At 38.9% G+C, this 14,060-nt stretch overlaps 1 protein-coding gene across 1 annotated transcript in view; it reads right to left on the bottom strand.

The window, feature by feature from the left end:
- The window catches only part of itsn2b (intersectin 2b), a 34,876-nt gene that overhangs the window by 1,268 nt on the left and 19,548 nt on the right, over positions 1–14,060 (bottom strand). The window contains exons 16-37 of the mRNA XM_083550410.1: positions 13,402–13,541; positions 12,232–12,368; positions 11,294–12,129; positions 10,476–10,600; positions 10,169–10,326; positions 9,894–9,984; positions 9,614–9,810; positions 8,818–8,867; positions 7,972–8,138; positions 7,836–7,875; positions 7,521–7,642; positions 7,176–7,272; positions 6,886–7,080; positions 3,617–3,738; positions 3,121–3,227; positions 2,835–3,018; positions 1,837–1,935; positions 1,582–1,749; positions 733–945; positions 532–653; positions 365–447; positions 174–257 (exon numbers count right to left, since the gene is read on the bottom strand). Of these exons, the coding sequence (XP_083406536.1) occupies positions 174–257; positions 365–447; positions 532–653; positions 733–945; positions 1,582–1,749; positions 1,837–1,935; positions 2,835–3,018; positions 3,121–3,227; positions 3,617–3,738; positions 6,886–7,080; positions 7,176–7,272; positions 7,521–7,642; positions 7,836–7,875; positions 7,972–8,138; positions 8,818–8,867; positions 9,614–9,810; positions 9,894–9,984; positions 10,169–10,326; positions 10,476–10,600; positions 11,294–12,129; positions 12,232–12,368; positions 13,402–13,541 (3,537 nt within the window). The remainder of the gene's footprint in view (positions 1–173; positions 258–364; positions 448–531; positions 654–732; positions 946–1,581; positions 1,750–1,836; positions 1,936–2,834; positions 3,019–3,120; positions 3,228–3,616; positions 3,739–6,885; positions 7,081–7,175; positions 7,273–7,520; positions 7,643–7,835; positions 7,876–7,971; positions 8,139–8,817; positions 8,868–9,613; positions 9,811–9,893; positions 9,985–10,168; positions 10,327–10,475; positions 10,601–11,293; positions 12,130–12,231; positions 12,369–13,401; positions 13,542–14,060) is intronic.

Genomic DNA, 14,060 nt, shown 5'->3' with positions numbered 1-14,060 from the left:
GTATCAAAATGACAAACGGTTAATAATGTAGGAAACAGCAGACAATAAGTACACAATCAATGTGCACATGTGACTTCATGATGTGGAGATCGAACGAGTAGTTTTGAGAATTTCAATTCTGATCCGAGAAACGCTCCGAAGAAAAAAAAAAAGAATAAATAAAAATCACGCACCATTTGATTTTGAGGATTTCAGTTCAGTTGCCTCCTGGACAGTTACGAGGAGGCGGCCGATTCCTGTGGCTTTTATCGAGCGAGCTTAAATGAGACCAGATTTATTTGGTTAAACCACAATGAAAAGTAACAGCTATTAATATTGTAATTTATCTCCATATAGGGATAATACTGTTAGCTCTCGAGCTCACCTTGATAGGCCTTCTCCCGTTTGCTTTTTTCGTTCTCGAGGAACTCCTCTGAGGCGGCTTTGATTTTCTGAACCCAAGCAGTCCTGATCACAGATATAATTGTATCAAACATTGTGTCTTTTGTGACCTTAAATAGCAAGAGTATATTGATTACAACTCTAATTCACCTCTCATTAATATTATCGGTTTTGAGGGTATAAACGCGGTCGATGTGAGAGATGTAGAAGACCGGCTCATCGCTGGAGGGATCTGTTGGCATCTTCACCAGGACTTCATTCAGTAACAATGGCTGATGACAGAACAGATATTGTTTATTCTCGCAACTCATTCTTGTTCAAAAAAATACAAAAAAATCCAATATTTCTTACCGATTTGTACATCTTGTACTGTGTGTTGGACTTTGGGCTGAAGAGTCTGTCTGGGCCTGATGATGTGAACTGTTTGACAGCTTGAGTAAAGAGCATGAAATCGTTGAAAAGGAAGGCGTACAGCTCCTTATTGCTCTTGGTTTTAAAAAGTTTCCCGCTGTGGAGTAGCTTTCGTGGACCCAGGCAGTTGGTCAGAGAGTTAAAAACCAGATTCTAGTCAAATAAGGGAGAAATGACCAGATTGTCAGACGTCAAAAACCATCGTTTAGGAGCATAGGTAGTAGAGGTCTACCGATACGATAGCTGGGTAGAATCCTCATGTTAATAGTATTGAACTTTATTACAAAAAAATAAATAAATACAGTAATGAATCATGAAAATATACTAAATAAAATAAATATTAATACAAATTTAAGACATGACTGAAACAAAAAGTAACACTTCAAATAAATAAAAAAAGTTACATCCTAAAGAAAAAAAAAAAAACACTGACAGCACATGGTGTCAGTGATTCGCCTCTAGAGGCCGCTCTCTTTACTGTATAACGCAACCCGGAAAAACTACAGGTGTTGATTTTTGCTGAAAGCTTCAGCAATCGACTATCGGTGTCAATTCATCTTTAATAAGAAGAGAAAGTCCTATCAGTCATGGAGCATCATCTACTCTGAAGGGCAACTAAAGTACTGGAGTGAGAAGAGTGAAGGTTATGTTTTGGGATGTAAGGTATCAGGAGCTCAAACAGACACCGAGGAAACGAGCCATGCAAAGCTTTTTACTTGAGAAGTTAAAAAAATAACGGAAGCGGAAGATTCTGAAACGCAAGTAATACTGATAGATCTTTCTACTCACCTCTGTGATCCCCTCGGACTGGACGTGGTTCTGGATCCACTCAAGCCGATCAGAGTTCTCCTTCTCCCTCACGCCTTCGTTCACCTGAGAGCACAGCTCCTCAGCCTTCTCCAGAGCCTCTCGCAGCTGAGCATGGTCCACATGAGTCTCAGGGGTGCTCTCAAGAATCTGAGGACGGACACACAGGCGTCTTGATGTTAAACAAGGTGTGTTCATGACAAAGCGTGGCACAAGACGGCAGTTCGGGGTACTTACGTTTTTGATGTGGAGAGGGTAACGCGTGATTCTTTGCATAGGTTTCAGTAAAAAGCTGGACAACGGCATTCCTTTACAGCGGTAATCTGTGGCGATTTTCTAAAGAACCAGTTGAACAAACGGTTTTAAAATGAGATCTGAAGCAAAATTATTTATAATAATTATATTACTCAAATATCATACATCTGAATATCCAAATATAAACTCAGAAGGCATTAAGATAAAAACTACATTTAATACATCATGGACAAAAGTTTGTGGACACCTGACCATAAGATTCATATGTGTTTTGTAAACACTACACATTACACAATTAGTCCCCGTTTGTTGTTTTAATAACCTTCAGTCTTCAGAGTGTGGTTGTGGAGATTTGTGCTCATTCAGTCATAAGGGCAGAGGTCCCCAAACTACAGCCCACCCCCACATTTCATGCTCTGATGCTCCAAACAATGCCAGAGACATAAAAAAAAAAAAGTTATTTTAAATATACGTTTTACTCATATCATATCTGTATTTGATGAAGGTTGGCTATAAAACTCTATTAAATCATTACAAGAGGCCAATTACTGACACTACATGCTGTTTTTACATGTGAGACGACGTGCTGCACGAAGAGCGCTAGATTGTATTTATTATTATATTATTTATTAGCATAGCCTAATTACTTGTTAGATTCACCCACCAACCATATGCATGAGTAAGTAAATGTTTTGATCAGAAAATCTTCCACTCCAACCCAGGTATACCATATTTGCATGGTGTTGGCTTTCTGCACAGGGGTATTATCATGCTGAAACAGATTAAAATTGTATGCTATAGACATTCAATACAAAATATTACTACCAACCTTGTAGTAATATTTTTGGGAAGAACCACATATAAAGGCAAGTGTCCAATTATTTTTGACCACACTACACTTTACACTGTTTATACCTATGCATTTTCTTAGCTCGAAATATTTTGATGGAGATGGTTCATGAAGCTCAGACGACTTGTACCTTTAGGAAGTCTTTAAATTCCGGCTCCTGGTCCGTCTTCTGCTGCAGCAACGCAGCACAGTTGAGCTGGCAGCTGCAGAAACGAATGTAGGCCTGCATGTGAGAGAGCTCAGAGGTCAGGATGTCACCGATCATCTGCACCGGCATATTTTCTCCTCCTGTCTTCTTCCTCGCTCGCAGCGCTCTGATCCGGGAAGGAAAAAAGGAACAATTGAAAAGGTTAACGAAAAAGCTCATGTAAAAGGGTCTCCATGTCTCCTGATCGCATGCTGTGTGTTACACGTACTTGAGCAGCTTGCTGTTGGACACGATGAGCTCTTTCCAGTTCAGGAAAATGGTGTTCATCTCGGCTTCTGTTAAGCGGCCCGACTCGGACATGGGCTTCTGAAAGACCTAGAAAGAGGTTTAAGAAACACTTCACCTGGTTATTATATTAGCACATTTATTTATTTTATTGGTAAAGAAGAACATTATGGATGGTATTCATGTGTCTATTTGAGACTCATTTTAAAGTGTGTATAGATCAATGGTGATATGTAAAGCGATGGTGATGGAGTAGGGCGACGGTGATGATGTAGGGAGATGTGCTAATTCAATGACCTTTATCAAATTAAGCATGCATTTTAATTGCTGCCAAAACAGATCATCAACAAGCAGGTTAAATAAGTATGAGTAAATAAGGTAAGAAGGTGGTTTGGATGGAGCATAACACCATTTGCAGCATTTCGCAATTCCCAAAAATATCGTAGTAGACCACTGATGGTGACTCTGTGAAGGAATACCTCCAGAACCAGCTGCAGATCCTCCATGTATTTTTCCTCGGTCTCAATGAGCTCGTGGATGTAGCCTTGCCGTTTCTTTTCCTGCAAGCTCATCGAGTCTAGACTCGTCAGGTCAGAACACCCTGCAATGAGAGAGACACTCAGCATAAGAAAGGCCCTAAAATATATGCGCTATCCTAAACCCCACACAGCAGGTACCTTCATACCCTCCTGGGGCAACATAAGAAAGAGCTCCTGTTCCAAACACACTCGTAAGCAAGCATAAGGGCATTCACAGAGGGATTAAAAGGCAGGCACTCAAAAATGCTCACGTCAAACCTTACCTGAAGAGGACCCCCAATTCGGATGCTCCCGAAGCCCCTGTAAGGTTGAGTCTTTCAGGATGCCTTCATCATCCACACACCACAGTCTTAAAAAGAGCAGTTTTAACCTGCCGTGTGAGCAATCGGTCGCTTAGTTCTTCACTGTTCATAAACGTGTATGTCTGTCCGTTATAACCAGCTTTGACCAGCATGAGCGGATTATTAGGGAAAGGCATGCAGTGTAACCTTTAACCTGTTTTATTAGTAATATTAATCAACATAATTAGTAAGAATAGGTCAAACGAAAACCAAAATCAGTAATCTCTTTATATTATGACTGGATTGGCAAGAGAACGTCCGAAAGCCCGGTGCATCAGAATATTCACAGAATATAATAGTGATATAAAAAAATAAAAAACTGAACAGGTAGATTTTGTTTTCAAAGACTTTTAATGTCTAGATTTCTGTAAATCAAATAAATAGGGTTACATAGCATCTCTCCACACTTCTTCCGACACTGTAAACCCTTTGCTAAAATACAAATCACTTAAACAAATGTTACTAGGGCACAGAAGCGTGGCATGAAACACGATATACGAGTAACATCATTCATTATTCTGTTGTGCTCCGTAATAGTAGCAGCATACAGATACATTGCATTCGAGGAACCTCAAAAGCAGATAGTGTACTTATATTGCGAACAATTCTTTTTTGTGCTTCCCATTAAACATGTAACATTCATTGTTTTTGTTGACATACAATCAGTACAACCTCAAATTAAAATGAAATCCATTAAAATTCAGTGTAGAATTAGAGATGGCCCAAAAGTGTTACAGATTTAGATTCTTCCAGGACAGTGGACTTTGTCTAGAGGAGTCCAGAATTTGAAAGATCTATGGAAGATAAGGCAATAAAATAGTGGAGAATAATAGAAGACCCACTTCCCACGCTCATGAATACGATTAATGTGGATCGTGATTGGCCGGTAGATCGCAAAGGTAGAATGATTTTGGATGCGTGCCATAAAAAAATGACTTTTGACTATAATCTATCCTCTCTATGGAAAACTCAGCAAAACTCAAACAGCAAATCGGTGATCAGTGAATCAGCCTTCTCCTAAATAAAAAAGAAGTATATTCAGGAAACTTTCGATTTACCTAAGGGATTTCTGGGAATTAATAAAAAATCATATCACAATTATATCATATACAAACATTTTCAAAAAATTTCTGACCCTTATAAAATTTTTTCTAATTTTGTTGCACAAAAGCTTACACATATTGGTGTTTAATATTTGTTATTTACGTAAAGATGGACATTTTTCTGGCATTATTTTGTATGCAGGGTTAAAAAAATGATGAGTGACTATAGGGGGTGTGGCCTCAATAACCCCGTAATAAGCAGATATGAAGGATGAATGTGCAGGAAATAAATGCAACTAAAATTGCATTTAATCTGGTTGTTTTTTCCCCCAACTATATTTAGTTTCCTTGTTACAGGCAAACCTGCTATTTAGTAAATGCCCAGTTTATTCCCATTACAGTGGTCCCCTGGAAAATACCCCTATAGTACCTTAGCGAATTAAATGTTAATTTCTAATACAATAGTGTTTAAAAATTTGTTAGTGAAAACATAGTTTAAAATGGGAATTTTTCGAGCCGCGAGTTCCGAACCGCTAATTATTAGTGGTTGACTGTAACTCCCAGATATTCCTGCTAATTCCCATGGAAAGTTTCCAGTCTTTAAAATTCCTGGGATTTATATATTCTGGAATAATAGTAGATAATAAATACATATAATTTTTAATGTAGGTACATAAAAGAGACCTGTACATGCTACAGCACAGTGTCGTTCTTTCTTCATACAGTATATCGGTATACCAGTATACCACTTCCCGTGTTGTGTTTCGGCTGATATTCGTTCTTCCTTTTCCGCCATAATATACACCTTTAAAAAAAGCATGTGCAGGTGGACGGAACACACATCACTGACTTAACTGAACCAACTTTCCAAGTATGCTTTATTACCTCACAAAAAAATATAGGAATGGATGATGCTTTGATGTAAACTGACTTACAGTGAAGCGGGACGCTGCAATGCTAATGCTGGGATATTTTTCATCATATTTTTTGCATGTCTTAAACATAATTCTAACTTTTTAATGCTCAATATTCATATTGATACCATAACATTTATTGCAATGTGCTGAACATTTCATAAGTATAACAAATAATTTTTTTGCATATCTTCAAGCAACAAATCATTGCAGCATACAATCTTGTGGCGGAATAGTATTTGGCTCTTTTTTTTTGCACTGTTACAGTCACGCCTAATTCGCACAGCATGACACTCCGATTGAATTACCATGTGAGGAAGGAAATCTAAATATAATGCACAGAAACTCTATTAAACAGGAGTTAATAGCAGTCACGCCATCATAGTATCAAGTCATGCCAAATACCGGTTAGCTTTGTGTGCTAGTAAGGGATGTGGAGTTAGTAAACGGGACATGGTTCATGATCAGTGGGGTCTGATCTTTTCTAAGGGGAGAGAGTGGGTCCCTCAAAGATGAGGAGAAGGAGAGGTGTTACCACCCTACAGGAACAAAACAAATCAAACAAAAAAGAAAAGCCAATGGTAAAACCAACTTTTAAAAAACAGATACAAGAAAAAAGAATGCCAGTTGGCAGGTCTTTCCCCTTGCTGTGAAAATCATTCTTTTGAAAATGGAATCACGCAAACACGGTCCACCGCATTCAAAATACTCAACCCCTGGCTCTTATTAAATGTTTCTGTCTTGCTAAACAATATCCCAGCAGAAAAAAAAATAAAAACATACTAATGATTTCTGATCATATTCGCTCATTATGTAATGTAGCAGATTCAATAAATGCCAGCTTTCAGAAAACCTTTTTTTTGGGTTTTTTTGGGGGGAAGGAAAAAAAAAATTCTGCTCCAACTACTTACACTGCTGGCTAGGGTCAGAATCAGAGGTGGTCATTTTCACATAGTTGGTAGGGATAAGGCCTGTGACCCCATTGATTTCTCCTTTCCACCAATCAGGGTCGCTTTTATCCAGCACAGTGATGATCTGATTCTTGGAGAAGCTGAGCTCGTCCTGGTTGGCCGCCGTGTAGTCATACATGGCGATTACCTGACCGGCTGAGAGGCGAGAGGAAAGAACGGCGTGAGGACCGTTACAAAAATTTGGAAAACAGAAAATATAGTGCAAGGGAAAGTGGGAAATCCTCACGTACCTGTCACAGTCGCGGGTGTGGATTTGCCGCTATTTGAGCCCAGTTGCTTGATGTGAGATGCTGGAAACCAGCCCTTCTGTCTCTTCTTACCCCGTGCCTGAAACGTTCAGCATTGAGCAGAAAATAAGCAATTAGTAATATAAAAAATTTATACAAACAAATCTAAATATTTTGTTCGATTACATTAAAGTTCCCTGATATTGGCTAACCTTCAATTAAGTAAACTCCCATTTGTAAAATTTCCTATTCCTATATTTAAAAATTGTGGTTTGCTTAGATAAACACTTTGGCTGGCAGTTTATTAAAATTGACAAAACAAAAGGTTATTAATAACTAAGATCTGACCTGCAGTTCTCCCAGCCACCAGCCTGAATGATGTTTACTGAGGATGACGATGAGCTGACCAGGAGAAAGATTGAGCTGTCCTGTCCCTGTGGCCGTATAAGCGCTGGTCACCTGAGCTACCTCTGCAACACAGTACAGTAAAGCACACTTCAGAGAGAAAATATATTATCAGATTTTTAAAAATTATTATTATTGACTACATATTAGTCCTGACTTTAAATATTAAAAGGCAACAATTGTATATATATATATATATATATATATATATATATATATATATATATATATTAAAAAAAAAAAGGAAGTGGAGATCACCTGGCTTTTTCCCGAGCACACCAGGTTTGAGGAGCGAATTCTACAAAGCAGCAACAGAGTGTGTTAAAGAGCAGAATAAAAAAATAAAAAAAACAAAACAATAAAAAACATATATTTTAAACGTAGCATGAGTTACATCAGATTCCTTGGGTTTAACATAGTTGGAGGGAAAAAGTCCAGAACGGTCTCCTATGCTGCCTCTCCACCACTCTCCTTCTCTCTGAGACACGAGGACGGTGTCTCCCTCAGCAAACGTCAAATCTGCAGGTTCGGGGCTTTCGTAGGTATACAGAGCCACATACTCTTTAAAGAAAAAATAAAGGAAGTATAAACACACACATAAGAGTCTGAATAAAGTGGCACAGGCAACTAGGGGTGACTCTGATTAGTCAAAGATGTTTTGATAGGAGAAGCCTGATTCCACGCACAATCTCATAGTCAGATTATACCATTTTGTTTATATAGGGACGCACAATGTCTGATTTCAATGACTTTCCGTGATCCGTGACGTCACTGGAGCATCTTGGCGGGGATTTATATATTTGTATAAAAATAAAAATAAATAAAAAAAGTCAGATATCCTGTAAAAGTATATTCTGTTCTAAATTAACTCTGTAAACGAATAGTTTTTCGGTGCATGTTGTGCTGCACAGGCGATTTAGCCGATTGAATCTGATTTGCCGAAATGCGAAATGCGGATCCTGTCCGCAGTTATTTCATTTTCATAATTCTTTAAAACGTTATAAGGGAGAGTTTGACGAATGTTCATCCACATTGCCTTTCATTTTATTCTTTAAAGGATAAAAAGGCATCGGCAGTTTTGTCAATCGGTGGGCAGACAGTTGACAATCAATTAACAAGACTGGACAATTTAAATTGGACGATTTAAATCGTTAGTCGGGAGACACCACCTAGAGGCAACGTACCACAATGCATGATTAAGCATCTGAAATTTGCTGATAACGATTTGGAAACGTTTTACCTTCAAGGCAAGAGTCGTCTGCTGCTGTGGAGTCAAATCCATCAGCGGAACTGTACAGAAAACAAAAAACAAAGAACGTCTTTTAGAAAAAGTGGAAATTATAGGAATTTTCAAGCCTGGAAACTTGCCATGGGAATTAACAGGAATGAATGGGAATTTGCTCAAATTCAGGTGAGACTAAAACAGGGAATTAAAAAAAAAATCTTGGAGAAGATAATTCTGCTTAATACAAGCAGATTTAATGCAATTTTAGTTTAATTTCTACCCTGCAAATTCATCAATCACATGCACACAACACACCTACTGCAGGACTACAACAGATCATTGCTTGAATCCTTTTCACGTAAATGACAAATATTTCATATATTTATGTATAAAACTTTCTTGTGTAAGCTGTTGTGCAACAAAAATTATATGCAATTATGTCATACAAATTTGTCTGCATGCATGTCATATCATGACCAAACAAAATGGTTATATTTATGTTTGCATATGATACAGTGTATATGAATTTCCTTGAATTTCTAATTGATTACATTAAATTCCTGTGAATTATCATAAATTCCCATAGATTCCTGATAAGTTTATTCCTGATAAGATAAAATTTACCATTTTCTGCCCTTTTTGCAACCCCTAATTAGAAATAAAAAAATTTATAAATAAAAAAATTAAGCTAAAAAAAAAAAAAAAAACACAGGTACCTATTATTATGCTTCTGATAATGCAAAAACCCTTACATAAAATGTACACTGTTTTATTTAATGATAATAAAATAAAGATTTAAATAGTAACTTACTCAGCAGAAGGTTCGCCGCTGTCCAGGACTGTGACGTAGGATTTTGGAAACCAGCCCTGCACGCCGTTCAGTTCCCCGAGCCACCAGCTTTCCTGCTGCTCCAGAACCATGATCACGTCATCCTTGGAGAAGTTGAGGTGGCTGTCAGTTTTTGCTGTCCAAGAACACAAAGCCTTAACCTGCACTTTCCCTACAACCTGAAAGAAAACACAACAGATATATTAATTGCAAACACACACACACAGAAAAACAGTTCGATTTGTCTGTTAATAAAATCGACCTGGCAGTGATCCATGGATGTGCTGCCTATGGAGTGGGTGCGCGTGAAAGCGGAGGTCTGGCCTGTTCCGCTGGAAGCTTCCGGAAGATTTCTGGCCAAAAAAAAAAAAATATATATATATATATATATATATATATATATATATATATATATATATATATATATATATATATATATATATATATATAAATTACCAGAACCTTTTGAACAACTGATTAAAAAAATAAATAAATCAACCAGGAAGTAACTGTGGCATATACTGAAGTAAATGATACCGAGATGATGACAGCGACGGCTGGGGTTTAAGAGCTGATTTGGTGCTTTGCGTCTCTAAATTGTGCTGCTTTTCGACGTAGCTCTCCGGAAACCAGCCCAATTTCCCCTGCAGGCTTCCATACAGCCATCCTTCTTCTCTTTCAATCGTCTCATCCACCTATAAAAAAGCACAGAAACCACAACTTACATCTTTGTGTGGCCCAACAGCAAGTTACAAAAGTTTTTAAATGATTGGAATGGATCCCATAAAACCCCCTTTATTTTTTTTTTAAGGAATCCTTACATAATACAACTTTAAGGTAATACCTCGATCGTATCGCCCATCTCAAAAGAGAGTTCTTCATCGTTCCTGGCTGAAAAGGGGTAGAGGGCTTTAAATTTGGTCAGAACTACTGATTTTCTTTGTGACCTGCTCCGGGGCTGTCTATTGCCTGCAGAGTAACACACACACACACACACACACACACACACACACACACACACACACACACACACACACACACACACACACACACACACACAAATTTTACATCATGTGTAAAATGTGACCTGCAACAACTGCAAAAATGATTATAATCAATATTATGCAAATAATGTAAATATTATGCAAATTATACATGCATCAGTTAAAATAAAATAAAACCCAATAAAGATAAAGATGATAAAGATCATCATGGACATGGTTTTAATAATATTTCAAAGCTGAGCTGGAAAATATGATAAAAAGATCTATATAACTAATGTACTGAAATGACAGTAAAGGAGCAGCAGGATTTGCTAGTATGTGACTGGTCGTTTCATGCCTTCGAATTAAATATGCATGCAGCGTGACAAATGTTTTAAATTGTATTAAATTTAAGAGTCACTTACCATCACTTATCCTATTCTTATCGGTGCATCGGCATAAAAGTTAACGATGGATTGAAAAACAAAAAATGTGCGGCCGATAGTGGCATTGTTTCGAACATATTTACTCAGTTATAATCCCTACACATAAACTTGTCCCTATTCAACACCCGGCACCAAATAATACACTCGTCCCCAAATCTTGCATCATTTTTATAATAAAATGAAATAATTGATTATAAAAGCAGCCAACTACTGACAGTTGGCTGTTTCCTCACCTTTCCTCTCCTCCAGTCCTCTGAGAAGTGCAGCAACAATGTCTGATTTTACATTATTTTGCTTTTCGTCTTTCAGCCTTGCAGTAGGAGGAGCAGCAGCCACTGTGGCAGCAGTGGCGGCAGCAGCAGCAGCCGCCTGCTCTTCTTGCTGTTTTCTCCTCCGTTCTTCGTCCTGTTTCTTTCTTTCCTCCTCTCGTATCCTCCGGTCGTCCTCCTCCTGCCGCTTCCTCTCCTCCTCTTTCTTCTTCCTCTCCTCCTCTTTCTTCTTCCGCTCCTCTGCATCCCTAATGGCTGCCTCCTGAGCTCGCTGTCTTCTCCTTTCCTCTTCCTCGCGCTCCTTTCTCCTCTCCTCTTCTCGCCGTGCCTCTTCCGCCCTCCTGCGCTCCTCACGCTTCCTCTCTTCCTCCTGCCTCCTCTTTATTTCTTCCAGCCTCCTCTTTTCTTCTTTCCACCTCTCCTCCTCCTGCCTCCGCCTCTCCTCTTCCAGCTTCCTTCTTTCCTCCTCTAGTTGTCGCCGTTCTTCCTCGATTTTCTTTCTCTCCTCCTCTCGCTGCTTGCGATCCTCTTCCTCCTGCCTCCTCCTCTCTTTCTCCCTCCTCTCATCCTCTTCTAGCTTTTTCCTTTCCTCCTCTTCCCTCCTCCTTCTCTCCTGCTCCTCTTGAGCTCTGCGCTCTCTTTCCGCTTGCTCTTTGGCAGCCTGCAGACGAGCCTGTCTCTCCCTCTCCTCCTCCTCTCGGAGTTTGGCCTCGCGCTCCTCCTGGAGTTTCCGCTGTCGCTCCTCTTCATCTCGACGCAGTTTCTCCTGCCACTGACGTTCCTTCTCCAGCTTGATGCGCCTGTCCAAAAAATTAAGAAATAAAATGTTATATATTTATATATTGATGCAGCACACATTTATGTTTGACCATTTTTATTACAAATATAAATTAATCACTCACCGTTGTTCTTCCTCCTCTTTTCTCTTTTTCTCCAGTTCCTCCTCTTTACGTCTCTTTAGATCGTTCAGTTTGTCCTCTCTAAGACTATGCAATTTGTCCAGTGCAGTCTGCTGATCTCTCTGGCTCTCTATGAGGTCCTAAAACACAGAAGCTCAAGTTCACCTCAAAATTTTTTTTACATTGTTCTATAAACACAAATACAGGACAGAACAACTTACACCATAAACAAAAAACATTCACCCAGAATAGATTTGACCTAAAATCTAAAACCTAAATGACTCATAGATTTAGATATACACTATATGGACAAAGGTTTATGGACACCTGAGCATAAAATTCTTATGCACTTTCCGGACATCCTATTTCGCATTTAGTCTTCATTCGCTAGTATAATAACCTTCATTCTTCTAGGATTTTGCAGTGTGCTTTCAGAGATTTGTGGAGCTTCATTCAGCTATGAGGGTGTTAGTAAACCACTCGGTGTTCCAGTTCATCCCAAAGGTGTTCAACAGAATTAAGGTCAGAGCTCTATAGCAGGAGATCTTTCACTCCAAATCACATCATCATGGAGCTGGCTTTGTGCACAGGAGCATGGTCATGCTTGAGTAGTTTTGGGTCTCCCAGTTAAAAAAATGTCATGCTACTGCATTCAAAACCATCGTATACAATCCTGCACCTCCAACCTGGTGGGTAACAGAACAACATACGGCTGGAAAAGTCAAGTGTCCCAATACTTTTGGCCACCAAATGTACATAAAGCCAGGGATTGGTAACTCAACCTATGAGTATAAATACATACGCATTAAAAATGTAGCACAATCATAGTTAACCACTGAGAGGCACAGGGGAAGAATGACGCTACGAGCGCCCGCGCTAATCGCGGTTTATTAAAGAGGAAAGAAAGGCCGAAGATGGACAATCTTTAGGAGGAAGACAGGAAGGCAGACCACCAAACAGACACACAAGCTCTACATCTAGTTAGACACGGGTACAAAAGCAAAGCAGGTTATTAGCATTAGTATTAGAACTAAGAACTAGAATAATTTCAAAAGGGGGAAAAAAAGAAAACAGAAATCGCAGAGAACATGAATGTTAATTATAGTACAAAAACTATGGGAAGGAAGGAGAAGTGTAAAAGACTAGTTCAGGAAGCATAAAGGAGAGGTTTACCTGTATGTCCTTTTTATAGCAATCAATTTCGCCCAGTTTTAATGCAGTCTCTTTCTCTAAAACAATCAGCTGTTCTTTCAGCTTTCGACAGCTCAGGTCTTTGTCTTTAACACTGTTCTGTAAAGTGGCCATTGTAGAAGCTAAGGAGAAAAAAAAAAGGTGCAATAATAAAAAAATCAGGCTCCAGACAATGTCTTCTTCTTTCGGCTTCTCGCAATGGGGGTCGCCACAGCGGATCATACCGGTCTCCATACCCCCCTGTCCTCCACATCTGCCTCTTTCAACTGACTATATATACACAGCACCCCAGTAATGCTATTTTATGTATACAGTACTGTACTGCAGTGGTCCCAAACCCCCGGGTCAATTGGTACCGGGCCACACAGAAAGAATACACAACATAGTACGTTTTATTTATTATCTGATACTGAACGAAGTTTTTTTTGGAAAATGACCGGATTCTTTCCACCACATTTGTCTATGACTCACTCTTAATGCATGTCAAGATGCTTCCCTCGGTCACATGTCTTACCCACATCCGCTACCTTCTTAAAGGGGCTGCTCCGGCCGCTAACACATAATACATTACCGCTAAATTGAAACCCCCAAGCGAGCAAAATTAACAAAAATCAACACAGTGGATTCACGTTTTTTATTAT

This window comes from Silurus aristotelis (assembly GCF_946808225.1).
Source record: "Silurus aristotelis genome assembly, chromosome: 9".
Lineage (NCBI taxonomy): Eukaryota > Metazoa > Chordata > Actinopteri > Siluriformes > Siluridae > Silurus > Silurus aristotelis.
This window is presented reverse-complemented; position numbering and strand designations above follow the sequence as displayed.